Source organism: Trichosurus vulpecula, chromosome 1 (genome assembly GCF_011100635.1).
Source record: "Trichosurus vulpecula isolate mTriVul1 chromosome 1, mTriVul1.pri, whole genome shotgun sequence".
Lineage (NCBI taxonomy): Eukaryota > Metazoa > Chordata > Mammalia > Diprotodontia > Phalangeridae > Trichosurus > Trichosurus vulpecula.
This window is the reverse complement of record NC_050573.1, coordinates 558034900-558055963: the sequence shown is the minus strand read 5'-3', so window position 1 is coordinate 558055963 and position 21064 is coordinate 558034900. Positions and strand designations below refer to the sequence as shown.

At 42.4% G+C, this 21064-nt stretch overlaps 1 protein-coding gene across 7 annotated transcripts in view; it reads left to right on the top strand.

Annotated features, from left to right (window-relative positions):
* Positions 1 to 21064, top strand: part of PALM2AKAP2 (PALM2 and AKAP2 fusion) — a 553253-nt gene that overhangs the window by 518510 nt on the left and 13679 nt on the right. For 6 of the 7 annotated variants that reach the window (XM_036741809.1, XM_036741813.1, XM_036741812.1 and 3 more), the window contains one exon: positions 19157 to 19335. The exons of the other annotated variant lie outside the window; for it this stretch is intronic. In XM_036741809.1, the coding sequence (XP_036597704.1) occupies positions 19157 to 19335 (179 nt within the window). The remainder of the gene's footprint in view (positions 1 to 19156; positions 19336 to 21064) is intronic. 7 annotated transcript variants of the gene reach the window in all.

Sequence of the window (21064 nt, the reverse complement as noted above, 5' to 3'; positions counted from 1 at the left end):
TCAAGGCGACAGTCCTGAAATCCAGGTCTGATGCTGTCACGCGCCCCTTCTCCCTCAGAGTTCTCCTTTTGCCTCTGGGGTAAATTATAAATGTTTTTGTTTGGCATTCAAAGCCTTTCACAATGTGGCTCTATTGTGCCCCCCCCCCACCTCCCGCGCCCCACCAGTTTCAGCTAAACTGGCCCATTTGATGTTCCTCATACAGGACCTGTAATACTCCATCTTATTATCTCTTAGAAGCCCTGGCTCCCTTCAAAATCCAGGTTAAGAGCCACATTCTACATTATACCTTTCCTGATTCCCCCACCACCACTGAAAATACCTTGTACTTTGTATATATTTTTCATTTGTTTGTTTATGTCCGTGTTGTTTCCTTAAGAAGAATGGAAGTTCCTTGAGGGAAAAGAAATGTTCCTTTTTTGTCTTTATAAGCTCCAGCACATAGCACAGTCCCTGATGCAGAGTAGGTACTTAATAAAAGCTAGTGGACCGATTCTTTCATCTGTGTATTCATTCAAATCATTGGTCAATATTGAATGACGCAGGGCCTAGAAGAAATCTGTGGTGTGATTCCTTAGCAGCCTGCCTTTAATTTGACCCATTAATGACTCCATGTTGGTCTAGTGTCACTCAACCAGTACTAAATATGTCTAGTTTACAGCTCCCCATCTTGTCCTTGAGGACAGCATGTTTAATTGACTGTTAGAGACATTTCCATGTTCTGCCAGTCTAATAAACCCATAAAAAAAGAAAATGGTGTTGGTCTGGCCCAAACTCTTCTTAATGAGGCTGTGCTGGCTTCCAGTGATCACCATTTTCCTTTCTAAGGGTTCACAAACCAACTCTTTCATGCTGTGTTCTTGTAATTTTGCCAGGAATTGAAGTCAAGCTTCCTGGCCTCTAGGTACCAGATTCTACTTGCTTACCTTTTTTTTGGAAATTAAAACATTGATCTCTCTCCAAACCATTAGCTCTCCTCCTAGTGGCCGGGATTTTTTGAAGCATTCAGATCCGCCAGTTCTTTCAGGACCCCTGGAGTTTTCATTCCTCCAAGTTCTGTGACTGAAACCAGTTCAGAGCGGCCGAGGCGTGCTCTCATCACCTACTCACTTATCTTAATTTCAGACTCTGTGTGTGTGTGTCTGTGTCTGTCTGTCTGTCTGTGTCTGTTCTTGACAGTCTGAAGGACATTCTTCTTGTCAGTTAAAATGAAAGTACAGTGAGTTGAATAATTACACCTTCTGTCCATTATCCTGAACCTTTAAACTCTCTCTTGTCACTATAGCTTTTTTAAGTGCTTTTCCTGGTTCTTCGCGTTCTCACCCGTTTTAACTCATTCAGAGCTTTAGTATTATTACTTATTGCTTTTTAAAGGAGTGGGTCACCTCTTGAAATTCACCTTTGGTTATATGCCTTTGTTTCCGTTCTCTGTACGTGTCTTTTAAAAACCCAAGTGGTTTGATGAGTTCCTTGTACGTCCGCATCAGGCTCTTTGGACAGCTACATTTCTTCTCCCACATCTGCAGTACTTTGTTTCTATCTTTGGAACCCCATTCCTTACAGCCTCCCGTCTCCCATGAAATGGCTTCTGTCATTTTAGATTGTGTGTATGCACACTCACACGTGTGGTACCTGCATATGTGTACACGCACCAACATGTACATGTATATACATACCCGTGTACATGCACATGCCTATATATGTACACACATCCATATGCATGCATACATAAACAATTTCTCTTAACCTTTTGAAATCCCATTCTAGATTCTAGGGAATATGCCATTCTAAACTCAATTTTCCTTTTCTCTCTTACTAATTGTAAGATAGAGTCCTTTCCTCCCAAGACTCCTATCATTTCTATTTAAGCCGCTAATCTCACGTTTGTTCAGAATCAGGTCCAAAATAGAAAAAACTCCCTTTCTTGCTTCTTACGCCTTTTGAAAAATTGAATTTATAATTAAGGCACCTCAATAATTTATCAAATTCCCTGCTTTTTGGCAAAGACAGAATGCTCGTGTAGTTGAAATCCTCCTTTACTACTGGATCATTATACCATGTCAGGCCGTTTCCTCTGCCCATTTTCTATTTCCTTCTCTCGTCCAAAGCATTTGTAAGTACATCCTGATAGCAGTATTGTTGCTTTTTCTTAATAATGCTTACCAAAATTCTTTCCACCGTGCTTCCTCCTTAATTTTTCTGAATTTCCTCGCGTGAGTATTACATAATGCCACAACCCTTTTTATCTATTTTCCCCTTTTCAGTAAGGTGTACTCTTTTTCCCAATTCAATAAGCATTTATTTAGTGCCTGTTAGTGACAGATCACTCCAGTAAGCATCGCAGGGATAGGAAAACGAAATGCAAACCAATCCTGACCCTCATGAAACTTATACTTTTACTGAATAGCCACCATATTCCACACTTATAAAAATCATTTGGTTTCTTGCATTAGGATTTTTGATTCACATCCTCATTTAGCCATGCTTTAGGCAGTTTTTCAGATGCATCTCTGAGGACATGGGCTGCGTTAAATGTTTGTTAAAGTTATCGCATGACGCCCTCGTTGTCCAAAAGTGCCGTGATGATAATGTGCATAAGTCTTTAAATGTCATTTGCCTTGCGTCGTCATTGTTAAGGATTTTTCAACAAAAACAGGAAGTTAAAGATTAGCTTTTGGCAATTTAAAGTGACCGTTTTTAGGAGGGATTCTTTACAAAAAAAGTTCAAATTTTTGAAAAAATTTATAAATGGAGAGAGTTGAGGAATAAAGGTTTCATTAAGGTTAGTGCTTGATACTTTCTAAATGGCTTTGTGTTTTGAGCAAGCTGACTGAGAAAGGACAGGGATTAGTGTGGTTGACTGGGAGAGTGTCTGAAATGTGATTAGGTGTCCTAGTTAGACTTTCCAATTATAGGCTTGCTTAAAAAAATCCACTAGCTGGGTTAGCAGGGGTTTCAGCTGCCCTTTTTTGGATAATAGTATATTCTTTTCGATTCTCATACAGAAAAACATACCAGATGTTCAGCTCTCACAAGTTTTATCATTTATCCAAGGAGAATGTTTCTTTGGAGGGTGGTGGTACAGTGGGTGGAGCACTGGGTTGGAATCAGACTCTTCATCATGAAGACTTATCTTCCTGAGTTCAAATCTGGCCTCAGACACTTGCTAGCTGTGTGACCCTGGGCAAGTCCCTTACTTAACCCTGCTTGTCTCAGTTTCTCATCTGAAAAATGAGCTGAAGAAGGAAATGGCAAACTGTTCCAGTACCTTTGCCAAGAAAACACCAAAATGGGGTCACAGAGAGTCAGACGTGACTGAAAACACCTGAACGACAAGGAAGATACAGCTATAGATTTTAATAACCAAGAGTTTTTTTGCTTCGTCTTACTGTTTTTTTAAGATGTGGTTTTCAAGCATCATCATCATAATAGTTAGCATTTAAATAGCGCTTCAAGCACTTTCTATATGTTATCTCATTTGATCCTTACAACAACCCCGTGAAGTAGGTTGATACTATCCTGGTTATACAGATGAGGAAATCGAGGCAGAGGTTAATCGACTTGTCCACTAACAGAGTTAGTGTTTGAGTCAGAATTTGAACATGGGCCCTCGCTTCCAAGCATCCCCTTTGCCACCTAGTTGCGTGCATTTAATACAATAAAGTTTTATAAAACGTTTTATAAAATTAAAACTTGTGTAATAGGCTTATACTCTGTAGGTAGGTGGGATTAAGATTTCGAATAATTGGTACAATCTAATACACTCTCATAATACTCAGACACTCAAAAAAATTCTGTGTCCTCCTTTGATGTAGGTATTCCTCTAAAGAGGACAAAGGATCACCAACAGATGGTTCAGTAAAGCTTGCTAACTTGGACTTTTTCTCTGTCCATTTGCTTCAGAAATGGACTCAATTATATATTTTTTTTTGCCAGAAAGATATTTGCTGAGGCAGATCTTCTCATTTATTTCAGGATAAATTCACATCTCCAATTAGGTTAGCTACGCTCATGTACTAGAACTATTTGAAACATCAGCCCCTACATATCTGTCTGTCTTGAAAGTCCTTTCCTAGTGGCAGCAGAAAGAATGGTGCTTCCAGGGTAAAGTTCCTTCCCAGCCCCTTATTCCCTTATATGTCCCCAATATTCCCTTATAAAAGCCACTGCTCTTCTCATGAGTGGCACTCCCTAGCAGGGAAGGGATGGCCAAACAGTGTTTTTGGCTTTGCGTAGAAGTCCTTGATTAAAAATGGGGACATATCCCAGCTAAGAATTGGGTTTGAGCAGAAAGGTTTTATCAGTGTTTGGTAGTCAATTTGTGTACCTGCTAAACATCTTCTGGAATCAGAGCACTTGACTTGGGTATGGAGGTTATCCTTTTTCGGTCTACCTAATTTAGCTGCCTCAGCTTTTTTCCTCCTTTTGACATTTGCAATGAGCCTGGCATAGACGTTGATTTCCCACTGCCCTTTTGCTTTGAAGTATTTAGTGAATTAAAAAATTTTGAATAGGTGATGGGTTTGGTTCTTTTTGGGTTTTTTTCATCTTTTTGATATTTGCCACGAGCCTGGCATAGACACTGATTTCCCACTGCCCTTTTGCCTTGACGTATTACAGTGAATTACAAAATTCTGATTAGGTGGGTTTAGTTCCAGTGACCTTGGACGGTCTTATGTTATTTTCAGAGTTGAGCTTGGTGCCTACAGATAGTTACTGACGAAAACTGCTGGACGTGTTTATGGGACCAAAGCCCATCACTTTCCATACCAGCTGACTTTTCAGATTGAAGGGGAAGAGGGTGGGTGCATGGTAAAAGAGATAATTTAACAGTTAGAATTTAACTGTCTAGCCAGGATATTCCTACAAATCTTTTCCAAAACTTCATTCTTCATGAATAAGCTAATGCTTTCATTGCAAGAGGAATACCAGTTCCTGAAGTCTTTGAAAGAATAGGGCCCTTGTGTAAGATGAATCTGTTTCCTAATCTTGAGGCAGAATGCAGAAAACTTTAAATTAAATGAATGCGTTTCTGAGCGTGGTGACACATGTGCTCCACTGAATTCTTTGAACTATGGCTGGACTGCTCCACCTTCTCACCTCTGCCTCTCAGAAACTCTGGCCTTCTTCTGCAAGAGGCCCTTCCCAATATCCTCTAGCTGCTGATATCTGCCATCTAAGATGACCATGTTTCTACGCTGTATGTAAGTAATACAGGAGCCTCCTCTGACCTGCTAAACCAGGAAGCCCCCAAAAAGTTCAAAACCACTGAGTCAGCTTGTCAGAGTAAAACCACCAGTAATGGACCAACACCTCTTTCCTACTAGTGGAGATATAAGCTGCCAGTTCCCCAGGAGTCTTTCCTTCTCCCACTAACATGAATTAATGCTTTGGGAAAAGGTACCCAACTCCCTGCATGGAACCAGACTCCACCCAAGATGCTGATGAACTCTGCTCCCTCCTTCGCTACCCCTTCATTTTATGGTTATCTTCCTTTAGTAAAGCTTGCTTAATTTAGTCTTGTTATGTCTTCTGGGTTTCCTTGCATGAGACTTTGGTATTCTGACCTGCTTAAATTTTCAATAAGACACTGTATATGCCTGTGTAAATATATATATGTGTTTCCCTCCCCTTTGGAATCTAAGCTCATTGAAGGCAAGGAAGTCTATTTTTTTCTTTATGTCTCCAGCACTTAGCTCTGTACCTGGTACGTTATAGCCCTTAATAAATACTTTCAGATTGGTTGCTTGACTCTGCAGAGATAGGGAAGGCAGAAGAGGGAGGGAATTTACAGTAAAATTAATGAGTTCTGTTTTGTAGATGTTAAGTTTGAGAAGGCCTCTGGTACATCCAGCCAGAAATATCCAATAGGCAATCAAGGTGGAATGTATAGATCTGGGTCTTATCTGCCTAAACATGATGGTACCTGATGAAGTCACCAAATGACAGAGTGGAAGGAGAGGAAAAGAAAGCCTAGGACAGAGCCCTGGAGAATACACAGTTAATGAGTATGGCATAGATGGCAGTCGATCAAAGGAGACTCAGAAGGAGACACTCAGGGAACCAGAGACGAAAGGGTCTCAAAAACTTAGACAAGAGAGGACTCTGCAGGAGAAGGAGGCTCACCAGTGTCAAATACTGCAGAGTGGTCAAGGATCAGGAAGTAGAAGTAGATGCAAAAACTGGAAAACTGCTTTTCGGGCATTTCTGGAAAGAATTCTGCTTTAAGTAAGATTGGAATAAATGGTCTCCTGGGTTCCTCCCAAGTCTGTGATTTTCTGTGTGGGATCTCATTAGCCTCTAGAAACAGAGGTTCTTAACCTTCTCTGTTTCCTGGATCCCTTTGGCAATGTGGTAAAGTCTATGGACCCCTACTCAGAATCGGGTTTTTAAATATATAAATTAAAATACATAGATTACAAAGGAACCACCCTTCCTTTCATTCAGTACAGCCAAATCATATTGAAATAGTTAGCAAAATCTTTTTTTTTTTGAAACAAGTTCACAGATTGAGGATTTAGAACCTCACTTCTAGAAGTACATTATGAAATTATGTTTTTAGTTTCATAATAATAGGGCCAGAATTTTGCAGTGGAATTTTGTTCAATGGCATTCAGTCAGCCACTGGCATAGAATTTTGTAAGATGATAAAATTTTAGGGCAGAAGCAGACCATATGGATTATGTAGTCTGGTCCCTTCGTTTGATGAACCAGAAGACTAACCGCCAAAGTGTGAAATGATTCGCCCAATGTCACTAAAGTTACCCAGGGAATCAGTATTATCCAGAATGAATTTTCTTCAGGGCAGATAACAGTGTGTAAGTGTACTTAAAGGGAACAAACCAAAAAGCAAGCCCTATGTCAATACCAGGAAAGGAAGCCCTCCAATGTCAGTCTAAAGACAGCTAGAGAATTAATAGACTCTAGGGTAGTGGTCTTCATGGCTTTGTGAAAAGTAACATAGCCGTTTGCTTGTTGTTGGTCATACTTAGTTCTCAGAGAAGACCTAGGGTGACATGAATTAGATTTAAGTGAGGCAGAGCTGTGCAGAGTCGTCAGCCTCGCTCTCTCCTCCCTAGTCACAGAAGTCACTGCAGGGCAGTTTAGTTATGTAGACACTTTGGAATGAAAAAGCATTTCTTAAGAGCCCACTAACACAACAGGAACTGTGCTAAGCCCTTGAGGATGCAGATACAAGCAAAGGAGAGGGGTAGGCACAATACCTAGGGGCCAAATCATTCTCACTTGGTGTTACCAGTACCAAGCGCACTCTCAGTTCTTTTCCGTTGAAATGTTTAGGATAATAAGTTCAGCCGCATGCCAAGAAAGATACATATTCTTGAGCCAACAGTTTCTGCCCTGCTTCTGGTGAGAAATATGGTCCAGCTGAAACAAGGCCTGGATGCCAGATGTCCCACCAGTGAATATGGGAAATCCCGGACAGGATGTAACTGATCCCTAGTGGCAGTAGTTGCTGCCTCTTTCTCTGCCTTCCTTGATCTTTTTTTGAATAAGCTATTATTTCACAGGGAGGGGGGAAAAAGGGGCTCTTAACCTCCTTTATTCATCTCATTTTGCCCCCATTATGTAGCCTTACTTAGATTTATAATCACATATTTTTAAAATGACCTTCACTTTTAAACAGGTATTTTTTTCCATCTTATTCTGAAAAGACTTTTTTTAAAAATGGAGTGTGAGTACATTGTAAATACACATCATGGGGAAAGGGGGAACCTTCCTTAAACTATTACATGTGTAAACCTAGAAGCCAGGTTGAGGTCGCTTTGTGAGAATGACCCATCGGTGGTAGATACTGCCCAACGCCCTACCCCCTCCCCACTCAGTTCTAACAGACAGATTTTGTTTAAAAAAAAATAACCCATGCAGTTTGCCTTCACAGCCATAAAGAAATGATCGTTTTATGAAATACCGATGTGTTTGATTTTCATTCACCAATAAAGGAGGTTAAAACCCCTTTTTCCCCTCCTCACTGTAGTTTCACCAAGGCCCTACTTCTCTGTCTCATTGTGATGAGGTGGGTATCCTGGGCTCTTGAAGATTATGCCAAAGTCTTACCCTCAGAGATGATACTTGAACAAATGGCTGTCATCTTTCTAAACTAGATACTAAAAGGCATTCTTCATTTGAAACCGGGATTCTTAACCTGGGGATCCATGAACTTAGGTGGGAAAAACATTGCATGTTGTATTTTCACAAACCTCTAACTGAAACTCAGCATTTCCTTCAATTATTTAAACACATTATTTCGAGAAAGAGTCCATGGGCTTCACCAGATTGACAGAGAGGGGTCTATGGCACAAAAGAAAATGGGTAAGAAGTTCTGATTTAGAAGATTTAGATGACTGTAGAATAGTAGTTATCTTGGGCTTTATTTAGGATTTACATTCCACTTATCTCCAAATATGATTGGAGACAGTTCACTATAATTATTAACAAAACATGTTTTTTTTTTTTCAAATCCTGACACAGTTAAGTTCCCACTTAGGATAAGTACCTCTAACACGTTTGTAGAAATGTATTAATAAAACGCAAAAAAATTAACAAAACAATAAATTAATGTTAGTTTATGATAATAAAATTATTATAATTATATGCATCATTTTATATAATTATTTGATGATAAACATAAAGCAAATAAAACAGCCTCTGTTTTTTAAAGAAAAGTCCACCTCTTTAACCACTGTTTCATTTTTAATCCTTTTTCGAGTTATGACCTTAATTTTTTTCACCCAGTCACTTTCCTTACCCTCAGGTTAAGTGTAGGAGAATGAGCTGGGCATTATTAGATTTGAAATCAGGAAATCTTGATTCAGATAACTGATTCAAGCTCTTCCACATATTTGCTATTCAGCCATAAGGAGCTCAGCCCTCTGGGGCCTCAAGTTTCTTCATAAAATAGAACTCAGAACACTTTCACAATTCTCCCCATAGGGTTTACCAGCAGGGACAGTTCATCTGTCTCTAAGAAGGTGGCATTTCATGCCATCAAAAGTAAAGTGCAAAGCTTCCAGAGCTGCAGGATTCTTGGCTCAGAAAGAAGACAAATGGAATTCAGTTTTATGCTGATAGTAACAATCCAAAGCACTTTTATGATGCCCTGAAGGCTATTTATGGGCCAGAGACCTATGGTGCATCTCACCTACTCAGTGCTGATGGAGCCACATTGATTAGTGACAAGGACATGATCCTGGAGAGATGGGCTGCACACTTCCATAGTGTTCTCAACAGACCCTCATCAATCAATGCTGAGGCTGCTGACCATTGACCTCAGGTTGAAGTCAGTCCCTCTCTAGCTGAAGCTCCAGCTGAAGAAGATGTTTTGAGCCATTAGGCTCCTTTCGTGTGGCAAAGCACCTGGTGCTGATTCTATTCCAGCTGAGATTTACAAGGTAGGGGGGTCCATTGCTCATACAAAGGCTGAGTGAAATTTTCCAGGTTGTATGGGAAGAGGAGATTATCTCCCAGGAATTCAAGGGTGTCTCCATTGTCCATCTCTGTAAAGGTAAAGGAAATAGATGGTCCTGTGACAATCACAGGGAGGTCTCTCTGTTAGTCGTTGCTGGCAAGATTCTTGCCGGAGTCGTCCTTAATAAGCTGGTCCTTCACTTGGAAGATGGTCATCTACCTGAGAGCCAGTGTGGCTTCAGAAAGGGCCAAGGAACAGTCAATATAGTGTTTGCTGCCCAACAACTCCAGTAGAAATGTCAGGAGTAGAACAGAGGTCTGTACCCAATGTTTGTAGATCTGACCAGGGCCTTTGATACCATCAGTAATGAGGGCTTATGGAAAATTATGTCAGAATTTGGTTGACCAGAGAACTTCATCAGCATTGTACGTCAATTTCACGACGGCCTGCTTGCCCACGTTCTGGATAGTGGACAATGCTCTCATGCCTTCCCAGTCACCAATGGAGTGAAGCAAGGCTGTGTGCTTGCTCCCATGCTTTTTAGCAGGATATTTTCAGCCATGTTATCAAATGCTTTCAATGAGGATGAACTCAAGGTCAGCTACTGCACGGATGGTAAATTCTTCAACTTGAAAAGGCTACAAGTCAAGACCAAAGTGGAGAGAGTGCTGGGGCATGATTTTCTGTTTGCAGATGATTGTGCACTCAGTGCAGCCTCTGAAGCTGAAATGCAGTGAAGTATGGATCACTTCTCTCCTGCTTGTGCTGATTTTGGCCTAACAATTAACACCAAGAAAGCACAGGTGCTCCATCAGCCACCACCACACCATCCATATGTGGAACCATCACTTACAGCAAATGGAGAGGTCTTGAATGCCGTGGGTAAGTTCCCTTACCTTGGTAGTGTACTCTCCAGGGATGTACACATTAATAATGAGGTTGAATCGCGCATTGCCAGAGCTAGCTAAGTGTTTGGAGAGAGAAGGTATTAGACTGAACCAGACCGAAGGTCTACAGAACCGTGGTGCTGGCCTCATTGTTGTATGCCTGTGAGACCTGGACAGGCTACCAGTGCCACGCCAGGAAACTGAATCGCTTCCATTTGAATTGTCTTAGGAAGATTCTGAAGATTGCCTGGCAGGATAAGGTACCAGACACCGAGGTCCTCACTCAAACTAAGCTGCCAGGCATTCAAACTCTGCTTCAGAGAGCACAATTCCAATGGGCCAGCCACGTTGTTCGAATGCAAAACGTACCCTTGCCAAAAAGACTGTTTTATGGAGAATTCACACAGGGCAAGCTTTCACATGGTGGTCAGAAGAAGCCATACAAGGACACTCTCAAGGTCTTTCTTAAGAACTTTGGGATTGATTGTGTGACATGGGAGACACTGGCACAGGACCACTCAGCGTGGCATGCCTACATCAGAGAAGGTGCTGTGCTCTGTGAGCAAACCAGAATTGAAACAGCTCAAAGGGAAACACAAGATGCACAGATTTAGAGACTCGACCCCAGAGTATTTGTGCCCGACCTGTGGTAGAGCATTCCAAGCTCGTATTGGTCTGATCAGCCACAGTCAGACACACTGAAATGTGACTCTAGCGTAGTGATATCATTTTGGTCCTCTTCAAGAATGAAGGACAACAACCAATTCTAATACTAGAAAATTACTTGTTTAATGTTATATTTTTTGCGGAACCAAATAATGGCACGAGGTAGCATGTACCTGCACCTTAAAACATTTTTATGATTAAAAAAAAATTTCCCGTAGCAGTCAAACCTAGTGGTGATGAGTCTCTGTTGCCTGGACCATCCTTGCCCAAATCATTTGATGGCTCGTCATTTTGAGACTGCAAAAACTCCCTCAAAGAAGAATTCTTCCTGTCTGTTGTTTCTGTCTTGCTGTATGGCTGAGAGGTTTGACAGCAAACCTGCGTCATCCAGTGCAAACCCAAGGTCAGCTCCATGCCCACAGTGTTGCAGACTTTTAGAGAAATTAAAGTAAGCATGTCACTGAGGAGGAAAAAACAGAGAAAGGAGAATTCCGTTCAACATTTATTTAGCAGCTGCAATGTCCAGTGCACAGTTTTCTAGCACGTTTACTTTAATGGGCTTTTTTGTTTGACTTGGTAGGTTTTTTTTCTTTTGGAGTATGTTCTAGGCTTGTTTTGTTGGGTTTTCCCTCTCATGGTGGATGATTGATTTCTGCTTTCACTTGGAAAAATACTCAGAAAAAGTTCCCTTTCAATGTAACCCTCAAACACCACTTCCCTAATTTGTAGTAATTTGTAGAAGCATCAGACTTTCCGAACCCTGCTCAATATAATTGAGCTAATTTTGAGAATTGAGACTTACTTCATGAAACTTATTGCAATCTACACAGTTTACACTTTTTATAAAGGAAGAGATTTTTATTACGGAAGCCATGTTTCTAATGCGTTTCTACAAGTATATTGAGAGCCACAGCTATTCCCAACCCACATTTTGATCTTTTCCCCCTTGTGTGTGGGAAGCAGCAGTACAATGGTGCTTTATATGAATTGGGTCTCCTTTGGCGTGAGGAGGGACTGACGTTTCTTCTGCTCACACAGCCAGAGCACAGATTTGTCACAAGCCCTAGGGGAAATGCAGAAGGATGGCAGAGGGAGAGTTTCACTCCCTCTGGAGCACCAGGGAGCCAGTAGGGGAAAAGCATCACCTCCACAGTCTTGCCTCATCTGCCCCATCACAGAGAATACAAAGCCATGCTTGGTAAGCTAGCAACCCATACCTATGCTCCAGTCAGCCCCTACCCCATTTTTTCCCTATGTGAAAGCAAAGACAAAACTCGTGATATAAAGTGAGATGGAGGCAGTTTCCCATAGTGGAAAGGAAAATCTTGCTGGACTTGGAGTCAGGAGAAACTTGGGTTTGAATCCTTCCTCCAAACCTTACTACATTTGTGACAAATAAGCAAGTCACTTTAATCTCTCTGGCCCTCAGTTTCCTTATCTTTAAGGCAGGCATATTATTGTCTGTGGCTCTCTGAGGATCAAAAGATATATTCCACGTTAAGCACTTTCTAAGCCTCAAGACGTTATTAAATGTCAGCTGTTACTATAAATTAGCCAGTACACGGGCCAAGTCTTTTCCATTGCCTCTTGGATAGCAAAGGTCATTCCCATTCATTTTCCTGGTTGATGGAAGGTCAAGTCATATATAGTAAAGGCAGGTAGAGAACGATCCCCTCCTGAAAATTATATTTCATACTATGGAACGCTATACAACAGTAAGGGATAAAGAAAGTATGGTTTTTTTTTTTAAGCTAATTTGTATATTCTCCTAATCCCTCCTTTTTTCTTTTCTATCTCATAGGGTCTTAGATTTAGAGCTTAGAGAAGCCAGTGGGGTCCAGACCCCTCTTTTTACAGATAAGGAACTGAAGTCCAGTGAGTTAGGATTTGTCCAGGATCATGCAGGTTGTATCTGAGGTGAGATTTCACCCCAGGCCTTCCTACTTCAAATCTGGCATTTAATCTGCCATACCACGTTGACTTTCTTCCTACCTTTTATTTTACATTCCTCTGACATCTTTCTTGGCCTGAATGTCCCTGCCTCTCCCTTTCCATTCTTCCCTTTCCCTCCCTCACTTTCCTTTCTTCTCTCCATCTAACTTCTCTCTGAGGGTATTGATAGCAGAAGAGAAGGAAAGCGTAAGTAGGGAGATTTGAGCTCAAGCTTTAGAGTTAGAAGAGAGCTTAAACTCCATCCAGTCCAAACCTCTCATTTTATAATTGAATAAACTGAGACCCTTACGGTTAAATTGCCCAAGGTCACACGGCAGAGTCAGGATTTGAACCTAGGTCTTCTGACTCTAAATTCAGCTCTTTATTGCACCACAGACAAAGAGAAGACAACGTTGTATGAGGAAATACATGATGAGCAAAGAAATTTCACCCACTCCTCAATTTTTGTCTAGAGCTCCCTTGTTAACAACAGTATGCCTTATAACTTACTGACCCAGCCAAAACCTACCAAACAGAATGCTGAAGGAGATGTTTCTTCCCTAAGGAATAAGTTACCATCTCCTACCTAGCAGAAGTAACCTGAAACCCACCAGTTAGTATAAATAAATTATCGTTGAAACTGTATCTTTGAGAGTTGAAATGAAACCCAGTGGCTTGAAGGTTGAAAAGTTTTTAATGGGAGAAGCTATAACTGTGAATTTCACTCTCCCAATAGCATGGGGGTGGGGAGGGTCGGTGGGGGGGGGGGGGCGGCGCGGAGAGAGAGAGATCAAACAAGAACAAACCATTGGGCTGGCAGAATGTACAATGACTGATTGGCCACAGAGGAAATATTGAGGAGGGTCAGGATTGCGGAAATCCAGTTTAACATCCGTAGTGGATATTTTTGGTTTGAGGCAGATAATTTTTCTGGTTTTCGTGTTCCATAGGAGAGTTTGAAGACCAATTAGAACTTGAGTTCTTAAGACACCACTTTGAGTTGTAAAGAGTTTATTTTCACGTTGTAGGGGCAGTGCAGAAAGAAAGCACCTCCTGCTAAAGCTTTAATAAGCCATTGTGAGGCCCTACAATGTGCTGATAATTTACACTGAGGGCGCCTTTTCTTGGCCTTGCTAAATACACTGGCCTTCTGATCCATTTTCCTCTCACTTTTAAACCAACTGCCTCTCAAGCTTTCTAAAGTTTCTCTTTACCTGTGGTTTGTGTGCCCTCTAGTGGACAAAGCTCATACAACTGATTCAATGGATGGGCTGAAGTTTTGTTTTCCTGTATTGGAACAGAAGGATAGAATCTTAGACTCCTAAGATTTGGAGATAGGTTAGGAATTGTCTAGTTCAACTTCCTAATTTTACATTTGTGGAAACTGCTACAGGGCAAAGTAGACTGTTTTGTTTCAGGCTGCACAGGCAGGAAAGTAAAATCTCAGAGCCAAGACTGGAATTGCGGGTCTTGATCCCGGGTCTTCTGCGATTGTAATGTAAAGATTTGAAGGAGAAGGGATCTTCTACCTCATTGATCCTCAGCAGACAAATGAATATTGCTGTGGAAAGTCAAACGGTGCACATTCTCCTAATTTACTCATTTTCCTCAAAAATTCGTGTTTGAGCCTGTATCACAATTATTTTGGGTGGTGCTTTGGGCTGGATCTCAGGAAACCTGGGTTTGGGTGACTATAGGAAGATTACTGGAGCGTTTTGTGCCTTGCTTTTTCCAATCAGGAAAATGAGGATGGTCCTTAACGGTCACTTGTATTTATATAGCGAAGTCTTATACATATATATAAGAAATGGAAAACCGCAGGTACTGTGCAATGACTCCACAGAGTTAGCTACGTGTTGAGGATAATTCAGCTGCTTTCCATAGGACTATAGACTCACAGATTTAGAGCTGGAAGGATGAGGAAACTGAGGCCCAGAGAGATACATAACTTGTGAGGGTCACGTGAGCCAACAAGCGTCCAAGATGAGATTTGCAGGTGGGCCTCCCTGACTTATCTAACCGCCTTACCAATTGTTAGAATGCGCTAACGCACTAAGCTTCACTAAATTAAGTACCTGGGACATTCTCCTCAGTTCTTTATGCACGCCACCTGATCTTCAGACATAATAGTCTTGCCTTTGGTGGAGGCGTTACCCTTGCTGTCTGAATTTCTTTCAGTTCGTGTCAGTAGTTTTGTGCCAAAGATAAAGAGGTGAAAAATGACGCTGTCCCCACCACCTTCAAAGAGGTTACATTCTGATTGGAGGGCTTTGGTAATATCTAGGCAACATGTACCTAAAACAACACCCTGAGAAGAAGGAAATCACTTTTAGCTGGGAAAATCGAAGAAGATTTTAATGGGAAAAGTGCCGTCTGAGCAGGGCCTTTAGGAGAAGGCTTTTAACAGACTGACAAGAGTACACCCCACATATTGGGGGTGGGGGAGACGGTTTATATGAGTACGTGGAGGTGGGAGAGTGAAAATTGATATTCTGTTAGGGGCTAGGTAATCAATTTAAATGGAAGATTCCATAGAGTTGGAAGGTAGTAGTGTGAAATCAGTCTGAATTGGTAGGTTGGAACTGGATTGTGGTAGCCTCTGTTTTATCCTTTACACAATAGAAAGCCACCATAAATTTTTGACAACAGGAATGTTAGGTCTGTGCCGTAGGAAGATTATGTTGGCAGCTGTGTCAATGACCGATAAGAGAGAGGGGAGACACGGTAAGGGTCTGAACTGGAGCGGTGCGGTGTGAATGGGGAGGATAAGACAGATTACAGATAGGAGAGATACGAAGGCTGGAGTGACCGAATTTATTGATGGAGAGATTGGATCTGGGGATAAGGGAGAGGAAGAGTCAGAGATGACTAAGGCTTTCACCATGGGTGACAGGGAGGTGCTCAGAAACAAGGAAGCTGGGGAAGAGCCAGATTTGGGAAGGAAGAAGATGAGTCTAACTTGACAAATTGTAGAATTTCAGAGTTAAAAATTACCCTTAAATTTATTGGAAACAGAAGGTACCTTAGAGAAATTTTAGTTCAATGCCCTTATCAGGGAACTGAGGGTCAGAGGGGCTCAATGATTTGTGTAACTTCATATAATGGGTGGAAAAGCTGAGACTTAAACCCAGGCATCCTTACTGTCCAGCGTACATAGGATTATTGCCTGAAGGGAGCTCTCTTCCAGAGGTTCTTAACCTGGAGTCTGTGAACTTGTTCTTTCAATATTTTGATAACTATATTTCTATGTAATCGCTTTCCTTTGCAGCCCTCTGTACTTTATTTTATTCATTTAAAAAATTATTCTGAGAAGGGGTCTGTGGCACAAAAAATGTTAAAAAAAAAAAAAAACTTCTGAAGTATTTCATGTTCCCATTTCACAGATAAAGAATCTAAGGCCTAGGGATTAAAAAAAAATTACTTTCCCAGGTCTTCAGTGCTGTTTCCCACTGGACTATTTTGTTATTCTTGACCATATACCATGGTAGCTCTCTAACCTTTCTGCCTCCCAGAGAAGTCTTCAGAGCTTGGACTTGCCCTTTTCTGAGTTCAGTGCAGGACTATTAATGATCTGAGTTACAAAGCCAATATTCTTTTCTAAATCATTCTTCTTGGTTATCTACACGAGTGGTGTCAAACTCAGATAGAAACAGGGCCACTAAACCATTCACAAGGATCTCTGCCTGCCATATATTAATTTAAAAAACACATATTAAGATTATGGTGCATTTTTATTGTTTTTGTTAAATATTTCCCAGTTATATGTTTATCCGCTTCCAGTGACAGTAGGAAGTGTTGTGTTGATGCGTTGGACACCCCTGGTCTACACAGCCCGGATTTATCAGATAATCGATAACAGCCCCTTTTCTCAGGCACCCTGCCTTCTTTAATCAAAGCCACACACATTCTATTTATAATGTGTCGATTGACTGGACCAGCAGTCTGAGCCCGCCACACAAAACATCAGGATGCTTTGACCTTCCAACCTTGAAGTGTGACTCCCAGCTTGTTGTCAGCACTGAGCTGAGGCCAATTCAGAGACCAGGCAGATGAGATGTTTAGAAGTTGGGAGATCCAAGGCAGCTTTTAATGAAAAAAACAAATAGACTGGGGGCAGGGATTCCTTTCCATCCTGCCTTGTTCTCTGCCCAGCTTTGCATGTGTTTCTCACAACCCCATCCCGATGCTTCCCAATACTTTCTGCCTCAAAGTCCCCCCACCCCTCCCAGAAAATGACCTTTTTTTTACACTCCTCTCCCATTGTGCTCTGAGGGTGTTGTGGACTAGTTTCAGACTCTTCGTGTCCCCATCTGGTTTTGGTAGGTTTGTGGTTGTCGTTTTGTCAGAGAGACTGGTTTGCTATTTCCTTCTCCAGCTTGTTTTACAGATGAAGAAACTGAGGCCAGCAGGGTTAATTAAGTGATTTGCCCAGGCTCACACATCTGATCAGTGCCTGAGGCTGGATTTTAACTCAGGTCTTCCTGACCCCAGGCCCAATATCCACAGCACCACCTAGCTGCCCCTCCCCAGGATACAGTCTGCTACATCATTTCTGTCATGTTGAGGCAGCAACCATTCATAGGCTGCTTAGCAAGGATGGGGGGAGGGGGCGGGGGGAGGTGGTTGCAAAAATTCCTTCTGGCAGAGTGTATGTGAGCCAGTGTTCTCTTATAGTCTAGAATGTGTGTGAGCTGCCGGCCAGCCCCAGTGTTCTGTTATAGCCTCAAATGTGTGCAAGCTGCCGTCCAACCCCAATGTTCTGTTATAGCCTCGAATGTGTGCGAGCTGCCGGCCAGCCCCAATGTTCTGTTATAGCCTCGAATGTGTGCGAGCTGCCGGCCAGCCCCAATGTTCTGTTATAGCCTAGAATGTGTGTGAGCTGCTGGCCAACCCCAATGTTCTGTTATAGCCTCAAATGTGTGTGAGCTGCCGGCCAGCCCCAATGTTCTGTTATAGCTTAGAATGCGTGCGAGCTGTGGGCCAGCCCCAATGTTCTGTTACAGCCTAGAATGTGTGTGAGCTGCCGGCCAGCCCCAATGTTCTGTTATAGCCTCGAATGTGTGCGAGCTGCCGGCCAGCCCCAATGTTCTGTTATAGCCTAGAATGTGTGTGAGCTGCTGGCCAACCCCAATGTTCTGTTATAGCCTCAAATGTGTGTGAGCTGCCGGCCAGCCCCAATGTTCTGTTATAGCTTAGAATGCGTGCGAGCTGTGGGCCAGCCCCAATGTTCTGTTACAGCCTAGAATGTGTGTGAGCTGCCGGCCAGCCCCAATGTTCTGTTATAGCCTCGAATGTGTGTGAGCTGCCGGCCAGCCCCAATGTTCTGTTATAGCCTAGAATGTGTGTGAGCTGCCCGCCAGCCCCAATGTTCTGTTATAGCCTCGAATGTGTGTGAGCTGCCGGCCAGCCCCAATGTTCTGTTATAGCCTAGAATGTGTGCGAGCTGCCGGCCAGCCCCAGTGTTCTGTTATAGCCTCGAATGTGTGTGAGCTGCGGGCCAGCCCCAATGTTCTGTTACAGCCTAGAATGTGTGCGAGCTGCCGGCCAGCCCCAATGTTCTGTTATAGCTTAGAATGTGTGTGAGCTGCGGGCCAGCCCCAATGTTCTGTTACAGCCTAGAATGTGTGCGAGCTGCCGGCCAGCCCCAGTGTTCTGTTGTAGCCTAGAATGTGTGTGAGCTGCCGGCCAGCCCCAGTGTTCTGTTGTAGCCTAGAATGTGTGCAACTGCTGACCAGCCAATGTTCTGTTATAACCTAGAGTGGCAGGAAAATATTTCCAGCGTCTCTGAGGCCCCCATCCGCAAACCACTGTTACAGTCACTTATTATCCTCCTGTCCCAGAATTCTTCAGGAGGCATTTTAATAATCAAGCTGAAAAATCGTACATTTCCACAGCATTGAATCCACATGCTGTCTGTCCATGCCATAAGGAGATCTCTGTTGTCTCATAGGCCAGGTAAAGAGGCCTGTATCTCTGTGCGTCTTTGCGTAGATGTGTAAAATGTTTGCAGTCCTACTCATCTGACTGTTTAAAAGCAGTTAACCTGAAGTTTTTAGCAGTCCAACCTGTACGGGGCTCTTTGGTCTCTACTAGAATCAGTTGTTTGTGCATAGCTTTCTGTATTGAGGTTTTTGGGTTGCCATTCTTTATGCCAGGGGTTTCTTTTGCCGACTGTTTCTCCTCATTCGGGTAGCAATCGTGAGCTGACCAGCTTAGAAAGGGTCTTCTCTTCCTGTTGTTGCAGGGAAAATAGAGAAAGTCAAACCTCCTCCATCCCCTACAACAGAAGGCCCCAGCTCGCAGTCTGATTTACTCCCCGAAGAGGCTGCCGGATCCCAGCGGCCCAAGAATCTGATGCAGACCCTCATGGAAGATTACGAAACACACAAATCTAAAAGGCGTGAGAAAATGGATGAGAGCAGTGTAAGTTTTCCTTTCCTTTTATTTACTCTAAGGCCATCGCTAAGGGCTTCCTCACAGGGAAGGATGTGGCCAAGGTTGTCTGTAAACTGCACCACCCCCCCCCCCCAGTTTCAGACTATTTGAAAGGTTGATTAACTAGTTTGGAAATACGTGACTCTGTGGGGAGTTTTGTCCTTTTTGTTTTACTGACTACAGAGTGCCAAGGTCTGAAGGATGGGCACCCATTGGAATTCTGCTTCAGTTCCAGGCCTTTGACAGAATTTGTGCCAGCCACACCCTTGAGCTCAGTTCTAGCTGTTTGGTGCATTTAGAAGCAGAGAGAGAGAGAGAGAGAGGAACATTGGGGGAGAGTTGGGATGCCCACCAGGGCCATTAAGGACAGCCTTCCAACCACAGTTCTGATTGTGAGCACTCCTTGGCTTTTAGGAGTCCCTCGTAGGACTGTCCGTTTCACTGCTGAAAATACTTGGAAGAGTGAACATAGTAATAATTTCAAATCTTTCTGCTTATTGTGGTAGGACAGGATGATTTAAAATGACACTTTAACATGCACACACTTTTCTACAGAAATCTAAACCACCACCTTGGGACCTCTGCATTTACAATGTCCCTGGGTCATCTACTCAACCACTTTGTGGCAGTTGGGCTGTGAGCTCTAAACCCACACAGTTGATACATTTAGCACCCTTTTCCACACTAGCCTTCTGAGAATGATCAGACTTCTTAAAGCATTGGTCCCCAAAATAAGGATAAACAGGCCTGGATAAATGGTGGCCCGCATCTCAGATCTCACAAGACCACCTTTCTCCCCGAAACACATTCCACTTCTGTATTTCCCCATTTCTTTCCTTCCTGTCACTCAGATGGGCAACATTGGCTCATCTTCGCCTCCTCCATCTCTCCCTCCTACACAGACCTAATCAATTGCCAAGTCTGGTCATTTCTTGCTCCTCAACATCTCTCACGTCAGCTCCCTTCTCTCTCAGACAGGCAGCATCCTATCAGACATTCGTATCCTCTCTCCTGGATTATTCCCATAGTCTCAAGGCTCTGGGATAAATATATTTAATTTTTATCTCATCATTTTTAAGATCTATTTTGTGGAAGTTTTATAATGTTCAGAATTATTTGTATAATAGCACGATTTACAAATAAGTATATATATATGTTGGGGTATATATTCATGCTTTTTTGCTGATGGGGATATATTATCAAAAACTGCCATAGAATATTATGAGTATGAATGCTACAAAATTAATTTTAAAAGACTCACCCCTGTAAAATATATCTGAAGCATCAGGCCTCCATGCTGGATAGGGCCTACTTGTGTCAGTGCTACCTCCACCTAATGTATTCTTGTTCAAGTTAGACCATAAAAGGTTTTTATATGTGTGTTGAACCGGATACTGAGAGGTGTTTGAAAGAGACACAGTAGGTGTGAGCTATTGATAGTGATTTTTTTAGTTGTCTCCAAGAGGCCCTGAAATTTTCCTCTGTGGCTGTATGGAAAAATGCCTTGGGCCATACTCTATAAAATTGGAACTTTTCTTTATGGAGGAATGAATGACTCTGTGCATTGCACAAAAGGGGAAGAAGGTAGGTCTGAAACTGCTTAATTTGCAGAGGGGCTTGGGGTGGAACTATTTAACAACCCAAAAATCCAAACTCAAATTTAAAGACACCTCAGTGTCTTCCACTTGGTTAAACTTGGATATAGGTGACCCATTTA